At 39.9% G+C, this 9,073-nt stretch overlaps 1 protein-coding gene across 1 annotated transcript; it reads right to left on the reverse strand.

Annotated features, from left to right (window-relative positions):
• Nucleotides 1–428: 428 nt before the first annotated feature.
• On the reverse strand, nucleotides 429–8,728 carry snx22 (sorting nexin 22). The gene is made up of 8 exons (XM_012862457.3): nucleotides 8,453–8,728; nucleotides 6,295–6,378; nucleotides 4,298–4,402; nucleotides 3,871–3,965; nucleotides 3,575–3,607; nucleotides 1,515–1,582; nucleotides 1,191–1,356; nucleotides 429–1,095 (listed from the first exon to the last, which is right to left on the reverse strand). Exons 1-7 carry the CDS (start codon nucleotides 8,537–8,539, stop codon nucleotides 1,238–1,240), a joined length of 591 nt encoding a protein of 196 aa, XP_012717911.2. The 5' UTR covers nucleotides 8,540–8,728; the 3' UTR covers nucleotides 429–1,095; nucleotides 1,191–1,237.
• Between the last annotated feature and the right edge of the window lie 345 nt (nucleotides 8,729–9,073).

Here is a 9,073-nt window from a genome sequence, read left to right on the forward strand (position 1 = left end):
TCAATCGTGGGGAAGACGGCTGACTTGACAGTTGTCCAGGAGATAGTCACTGGCACCCTGGATTACCAGGTTAAGGCCCTTGTCAAATAAACAGGCTGTTCAGAGTGCAGTATCCAAGCCTATTCAATGAAAGTTGCATGGAAGGAAAAAGTGCAACAGAAAGTAGGACAAACCGAAGGACGACAGCGCCTGAGCTTAGCCCCGGCAGGAAAAAAGATTTCATTAAGACAGAATCCAACAACAAAACAACTAGCAGTGGAATGAACTGGCAGTGAGTAACACAGTGACAAAAAAGGAAGAGGATGGATAACATGGAAATCATATGATTCATGTTAATCTGGAAATGCATTTCCTGTATCATGTTAGATTTATAGCCTGCTGCTTTGAATGCACACAGCAGATGAGACAAATATAATGCTAGGCTAACAGAACATCCTTTAAAAGGTGATGTGTTGCTTCTGTAGCGGTACCCTAATGTTAATGTAAAGACCTTCTTATTTGACCGCATACTTGTTCACATGTTGCTTAGATTGCTTATTCGATAATCCAGTGTTTGAGTAAAATCTGTTTGTTGCAAATTTAATCAAAAAAGGTAACGCTAAATCTCTATCAGAAAGCCTTTCGATTAGAAATCAAGCTCCCAGAGTCTGGAAGACCATCGAGATGCTGATTTCATTTTTCAGCAGGACTTGTTACCGGCCATCACTGCCAAAATGACCAACATCTGTTTTAATGACTAAGATGTCGCTGTGCTTCATTAGCTAGTCCTCTGGCCTGACCTAGATCAGAAACCAAACCCAAGACTGAAGACGAGCTGAAGGCCACTATTAAATAACCCGAGCTTCTTTAACAACTCAGAGGAGCCCCAGGCTGATCGCTTCCATGAACCGCTGCACTGATCCGTAATTCAAGCAAAAAGAGCTCAGACAAAGTATTAAGTGTAAGTACTGTAGAGTGCATGGAGATAGTTTTCAGCAGGATGACATTTGTGGGTTAAAAAATATTTTTTTTTTTCTGTTTTCACATTGTTGACATTCTCTGAGAAACAGGACTTTGGATCTTCTTTGGATGCAAGCCATTATTAGAAAAATACATCTGAAATGCATAAGAAAACTGGGTTAATGTGGGAGTTTCGTTTTCTCTACTGCATTACTGAATCAAATGAACCTTTGGATGATACTCTAACTTACTTAACTGCAGCTGTATCTATGCCTGTATCGGCTTTTTGGACCGTCTCTCAGGCCTCAATTGAAGACATGGGATCATGTTGAGGGAGGATGGAGGCGCTGAAACTGACCCGCACATCCCGGGGGTAAAAACCCTGTAGGACTCCATCCACAACAATATCTGGGAGGCCTGCAAGACAAAGATCACCGTTTGTGTCATCTAATCAAGGATGCACTGCTGTTTAATCGGCTCCATTTTCACCTTAATAATGGATGAGAAAATAGCTTATTGCTGTGCCAAACCATTTCTAAATGTCTATGTTCATCAAGCACACTGCTATTAGCTACCTGATGAGCTGCCAGAGAGATAAGGATCCTGGAAGAATCCCAAAACTCGTTGATGTGGTAGCCGGTCACTGTGAAAGAAAGGTAAACATTCAGTAAAACAATAACGCTCCTCTTTTGCTCCAAAACCAAAGTGAATGAGGGTGGGTTTGTTTTAATCTTTTAAAAATGAAAAGCTGTAACATACCAAGTTAATGTAAAAGGTGCCAGCAGATGCACACTGAAGAGGTTTGGTGCAGCAGCTAATGTTTTATGAGAGACAGCTCCGTCCTTTTAGTGCGGAAAGGATTTAAGGTGTAAACAAAACCCAAGGAGCAGCTCTTAAATGTGCCAAACAGTGTGTGGTTTGTGCGTTCCTGCGTCATTTGCTTTACGAAGGTCCTGCGCCACATTCCAGCCAGCCTCTGAACTGCAAACGCTTTCAGGACGAGGACATTCCTGCTCTGCTACAGCCACCGACATGAGGTGAAGACATTCTTCCTCCAATCATGTTCAAAGCACACAGAGTGCATGGTTCTGGCTGCCTTCATCACTCACCTAAATGTAGTGCCTACACAGCGGGCAACACAGACTTAACATTTTCTTAAATATTTTGCAGTATTTACTGCAATGTGAAAAGTGAAGTTAAAAATATTTGAAAATTCCCCATCACTGAAAGTCTGTTACTGCATACAGTCCAAGCCCCACCATCACTGATTGTGATGGTGGGGGGTGGGGGGGGGCAGTCACGTAACAAGCCCCAGATCTTTCTGACCAAAGCGCAAGTCAAGTCCAAACTAAAGACCTGAAAGTTCAAATTCGAGTTCAAATCCTGGACTTTTAATATTAACATAATGTAAAGTAATAAACTACACCTGGTTATCTGAATAAAAATGTATTTCATTTAAATAGACCATCTGCATCTTACAAATGTGCATGTGGAAAAGTACATTTAAAAATCTATTTTTTGCATAAACATATCATTAAAGCCAACTATAATACTAAAGCATTGCAATTATTGCCTTTGCAACATATTTAAACCTAAATATCTAAAAACAAAGAACACATTTTCTACAGGTGACCCCAACCTGCCTGACATGAAGGGAAGGAGAGGATGTGCATTTGTGTTACACATATAACACCATTTAAAAGGGATATTAAATAGGCTTCCAATGGTATAAGATTCATTGGTGACATTCTATGGTTATATTCTATTAATGTCTGATTGTTTTACTGGGTTTATGTTCTGCGGCACAATTAAAACACCACCAACCCCCTGGAGAATTTGTTCTTTTAAAGATTGAGAGAAATGAGGCATGCTGCTCCTACATGACTTATTAAATAATACCTGCTTAACTTATTATCAGGACCCCTCCCAAGTTTTCAGGAGCTGTTTTAGATGGTAACTATTTTGGAAAAAATATTAAACTGATGATGGGTGTGTATCTGCCAAACACAAGGTTGCAATCCTGAACGAAGCTCACTTTCATCTCTCCTGTGCCTCTTGATTCCTTCAACTACATCTTGGTGTTAACTGCAGCTTTGCACAGAGTTTGCAGGGATTTTACACAAGTCATCCACTAAGGGTGTTATGAATAAATTATGAATTTAGCATCATGGCTGAAAAGCACTGATTTTATTTCAGTAGTTCCTCTTTCTCTCCCATACATGTGGCTCATCATGTCAGGATCAGAGAGATCTAAGGAAATTCTACAAAGTTGGAGTGTTTTTACAAATGTTAGAGACTAACTGCTGTGACCCAATCGGAGATTAATGTTTTATAGGTCTGGTTTTGCATTCTGGAGTTTTTCTTCCTATCCAGGTCAAGGGCCAGCAACATCTCCTCGGATGATTGAATAACCATGTTTAAATGCAATATATATATATTAACATCCTATAAACTATTTAGAGTGGTTGTTGGGGGGCCTTAGCGGTCAGAAGCAGCAGCAATGATGCATTAAGGACCTTCTCATTTTCCTCTCTTCCTTTTGTCGCATTGCTCTCAATTTTTACACATAAAAAAAACAAGTACAGATGAAAGCAGTGGAAATGGCAACTCAATATGATGAAAAGACAAGTCTTACTTGTATTCCTGACTGTCCAGTTCCTCCAGTGATCTAAAAATGGAGTATGCAATAATTAGATATTTTACGCATAGAAATTCCTATGACTCAAAAGTCAGACACAGCAGAACAATTTCATTGCCCTTTTAAATAGAAAATGGGAGCCAGTGCTGCTGCTCCAGGCCACTGCGGGGAATGTTTCTCAAGTTTTATCATGTTGCCGCATTGCCCCCAATCTGTAAATAGAGGCACCAAATATAGCAACACATGCAAGCATCGCCGGCTGCCCTTGGAGGAGACCAGACTGGCGGACTTACTCGGCACCGATGATCTTGTTCCCTGTGTGGAAGTGTTTCACATGGAGGAAGTCCAGCAGCACCTGTGGCACATCTTCATTTTGATAAATAACATCCTGACGGAGAGAGAAACAGGAGATGGGGTCCACATAAATGGAAATCTGATATTACATGTAAACACGGTAAAATTAATCTTGAGTTAGCCTTGGTGCCGCTGTGCCTCGTTATTTAGGCTAGTGGTTCCCAAGTGTAATTGTTTTAAGTTTAACTATGTTTTACTATGTAATGGAATTCAACATTGGCATCAATATATAACCTCTCAAAATTGGTCACTTTTCCAGTCTATTTCTACCATAATACCCCCTCTCCCTACCTGCATTTACACTATACTCCCCTAGAGGGCGCACCTCCCACTCTGGGAACCGCTGGTTTAGGCCGTGCCTCTTACCTGGATGTAATCTTCCAGCTCCTGCTGCCTCTGCTCCAGGGGTTTGGTTCTCAGATGGGGGTTCCTTTTGCTTGGAAAATCTGGAGTCTGGATGATCTTCTTAAGCTGCGGGCACCAAGAGATCCGGCAAAAATTGTGACATTTCATGATGTCAGGAGCACAAATGTGAAAACATTTTTACAAGTCTGCAACACAATTTGAAACATTGAAAGCTACAGAATACAAAAAAATTAAGAAACCCTCCAACTGATCCTTTTCAAGTGTCAAAAATAATAATACACGACATTCATCTAAACTGAATCAAAATGACTCATTCTACCTTTAGTGGAACTGCTTTTACACTGTGTGCAGAATCATTAGGTAAGCTTTGTTTCTGCTTTCACTTCAGCCAACCTATTAACACAACCCAAGAAAGGATATTCAAGAAACGAAAAGTGATGTATAGATTTTTCTTAGGAGAACATCTATGGGTGCCCATTTATTGGGCAACTATTAGTAGGCAGAATTATTAGGAAACTGAATAAACATCACATTCCCATAACAGTCAGACACCTTTTTGTTTAGTAGCAGCCACAGCCTCCCAGACAATTCAGAAAGGTGGACTGGTTTCCTTCACCAAAAGCTCCTGTTTAGGAAGGACTCACAAGTTTTCCACAGGGTTTATGTCAGGTGAGGCAGGAGGCCACATCATTTTTCTTCTTTAAGGCCTTTCCTTCAGCCACTCAGCTGAGTTATTCCAGTTAATGCAATGAAGCGTTATCACTCAAATAACCATGACCTTCTTGAAAGATACAGACATGTTCCTGTACCACTACTTGAAGAAAGTCTCTTTTAAGAACTGGTAGAAGGTAGAAGTTATTTTTGAGTCAGTCTTTAATCTCAAAAGCTCCAACTAGCACATCTTTAATAATAGCAGTATCACCCTCCACCTCACTGGCATCCGATTTAGGGTGGAGCTCTGAGGCCGTTACTGATCGAGCCTCTGGTCAAACTATCTGGTCAGTCAAGAATCACTATCCTCTCATCTGTCCATAAAACCTTGGAAAAATATTTGATATAATTCACATATTTCTGGGCCCAGTCTTTCCAACCTATATATCTTGTTGATCTGTCTTTTTTCCCCCTCAACACATTTCTTGCAACCCTGTTGACCATTTGCATTAAAGGGGCCTAGTCAGATACTATGACTAAGAATTTCTACGGCAGTAGCTCTCTCTGGTTGCATGTTTTTTTTTTTTTTATTAAATTATCTTGCCATGTTCACTTATTGTATTTTATTTCTGAGTTTTACAGTTTATTTTTGCTCTTTTTGTTAGTAAACAAAGCACTTTTGTGTATATTTACCATAACAGGACCACGTGATTGGAAGTACGATATTGTGCTTGCACGCGATGAGTAAACGAGGAGCCGTCCAGCGGAGGTGTGAAAAGAAAGAGGTGAAGTAACCCTAAACCTGTAGCTCTAGATGGTCTTTGACCACAATAGGCTGTCACTTTACGGTGAGGCACTGCAGGCTGGCATTACAGCTACTGGCTCTCACAGCAGCTGCGTCAAGTGTTGCATTAATGTCCACTGATCGTGCATGGTGCAAAATTGCTTTTCAGGCTCAAAAAGGGGAGAGTAAACACCATCAGGACAAATGCTTGGTGTATATTTATTTCATGTGTTTTCTTTTTTATTGTGAAATATGCGATTAGGCACCTTTAAAAACTGTATGCTTCACTTATCACCTCATGTGGTATATTCAAAAACATTAAGTACTTAATTTTTACCTTTTTTGGAGTCCGTTTGATTTCTATTTGTGCCCATTTTAACTGAGGATAAGACACTGTCTAACTCCTCTGCACACCTTGCAACATTTTTTTCCCCCCTAAAACATGCTGCATGAAAAAATCTTAGGCTATAAAAGACCCTCACACAAAACTCCTTTCAATTTTCTCAAAGAATCCCAAGAGCAAAAGAAAGCAGGAAATAGCAATTCATGTATTGATTCATACCTTCCTGTGGAGGTTCTGGAAATCACTGCTTCTCCTGAGCACATAATGTTTCCTCCCATTAAACAAGACTTCAACTCTGAAAAGCTGCAAAAAAAGATATGAAACATTGAAAAGTAATCCATTAGACCACTTCACACAAAACGCTACTCTTCAACACAGATTATGAAATCTAAGGTTGGGGAGAAATGTAACATTTTGAAACAGAAAGTTATCGTGGGAAAATAAATGATTGGGGCTTTATACTTTTTAAACCATATTTTTGTAGCTCATGTCACTGATAGTAGGACACACAAACAATTGACTTGCCTGACCAGCAGGAGGGTGTAAAGAGCCTCAAAATGTTGTTGTTTTTTTTTTTTCAAGAAAGTTGCTGCACATCCTTTTCTTTCTGCAGCAATAAATAATTTGCAAATACCTGTACTGTTTTTTTTTTTTTTTTTGGAAATTTTACGAGACATCACAACAAAAGATGTGATATGAAAACAAAATATTAAAAGCATTTAGCTGATTCCTAAAATCCATGTATTTTATACTTTGCTTTGGTTTCCACAAATATAAAAAGACAAAAGCAGGGCGAGCGGCACAAGTTCAGCACCGCAGGCCGTTTGATTCACATTGTGGAGTGAAGCCAAATTCCTCGCCATGGTGCCTATTTAGTTTTCTAACTTGCCGCTCTGAATGCAACGTGGCCACCAAGACACCTTTTCAGGGCTCAGTTTAGTGTGATAGAAACCACAAACGTTCCTTTTAGCCATTTCCTTTTAGACTCGCTCAGGATAAGTTAGGTTCTGCTCACGTTTCAGCACAAAATATACTTTTTTGTGTGCTGTCAAGCAGACTTTTAGAGGCAAAGGCTTTTAACTTTGCAGCATGATTGCTCTGTTTTTATAGGCCTGCTGTTGTCAGAGAGCGTTCATCCTCAACATTACAGCACAGCAAAGAATTGTGTGCCGTTCGGGTAAAAAAAAAAAAAAAAAAAAAATACATGTCGGTATGTGTGTGAGGAAAAACCTTTTCTAAAGTTTTTAAACTTTAAAGCGTTCAAGGAATATGTGCTAATACAGTTAAATAGTTTGTAAGTGCATAGTGAAAGACCTCCAATGAATGTGTTGATTTTGTCTATTAAAAAACATTTAAATACATGTAGGAAATTAATCTAAAACAGAAATTTCTGCTTACTATAATGTTGAGGTACATAACTCAGATATTAGGTCAATTTCCTCCATGTCCTCATTCACAGTGTCAATTACATGCTGCATTTTAGGATTAGATGTTTTACTTCAAATTTTCCAGGAACCATGGCTGGTTTTGTGGAGACCTTCTTTATCCCCACTGCAGGGACTAGGGCCAAATCACTTAACCATAGGAGAAAATTACCCAAACAGTAAAAACAGTAAAACAGCACCAGAACAAAAGGCAATCCTCCTATGACTGCTGTGTATCTTTGGGTGGGGTCTTAGGTAAGACTAAACTTTTATGATTTAACATTTTTGGTCAATGTGCATCATCCACTTTAGTTTAGATCAGAGAATGATGCACATTTACTGACTGATTTCTGAGGAAGACCTCAAGACCCCACCTTTTTAATTTAGGACCAGAGGGGTTCTGACCGGTAAAAACAAAAAGGAGGTTCAGAAGCATAAGAGTCTAAAACCTTGCCGGTGCTAAAACTATCCTGCTGAGCTCTGCATGGTCAGGAATACTGCAGACAACTGACTAATGTTGAATCACAATCAGCGTCATTCACCAGGTTTGTGCATAAAAACAAGCCATTTGAGGTCGGTTCCACTCTGAAGCCTGGTTTAAATATAAACACAGATAAAAGTGTTGGGAAATAAAACATTTATTTTCATTGTTTTTTTGACGGTTGTAAACTTCGCCCACATTTAATGAACTTTTAAAAATGTGATTAACAGTCTGTTTAAATCCAGGACATAAAGATGAGGTTTGGGTCTGAACTGGGTTGAATTCACCTTTCCTCACAGGTGAGACTCACCTGGCCTCCACCTTTAGTCTTCGGAACAAAACAGCAGAGTGTGGATTACACTCGGAGGAAACTCGTTTGTCTGTACGCGTTTTTTTTTTTTTTTAGCTTTCCCAAAAGGTGAAGCGGGGAAGAGTAAAACCGAGCAAAGGAACCAATTTGCTGCGCGCTCACCTTCTTCGTCTTGCCGGACTCATCCACTTCCTTCTCCAGCGACGGGATCGACACTTCAATCATGTGGAAAAGTTCCTGCAGCACCATCAGCCAAGACTCTCCGTCTCAGATTTACTTTCAGCGCAGCTGGAAACGAAGCTGGAGGCGAGAGTCCCGCGGCTTTCCCTGCGCGTTTCAGGTCAGAGACGGAGGGCGGGTGTCTGTGATTTCTTTTCCGGTAGGTTTGCTCCTGTGCGCTCCACCTACGCGCTAATTGGACCGACCCAGCGGACATTAAAGGTGCAGTCCGCCGCTTTTGGAAGCACACAGCTTTGGCAGGAGAAGCTGGTTTGGTGCGTTTTTTTTGACATTTCATTGCCATCCAAATAGACAGTTTAAGGAAAATCATGCAATTTAAAGCAGCCAGGATTTTATACCTCAAAGAAGATTTCATTTTTTAAGCATTTAACTCTAACTATATTTTCTGAATAGAAAGGTTTGTGGCCATGTCCAATTTGCATTGATAATGGTGCATGAATAAATAAATAAATAAATAAATAAATAAATCCAAGCAAATTCAGGTGCAAATCTCAGCGATTTATCTGAAAAACACACTGGGTTATAAATCAACCAGCAGTGGTG

The sequence above is a fragment of the Fundulus heteroclitus genome, chromosome 2 (genome assembly GCF_011125445.2).
Source record: "Fundulus heteroclitus isolate FHET01 chromosome 2, MU-UCD_Fhet_4.1, whole genome shotgun sequence".
In the NCBI taxonomy this organism is placed as follows: domain Eukaryota; kingdom Metazoa; phylum Chordata; class Actinopteri; order Cyprinodontiformes; family Fundulidae; genus Fundulus; species Fundulus heteroclitus.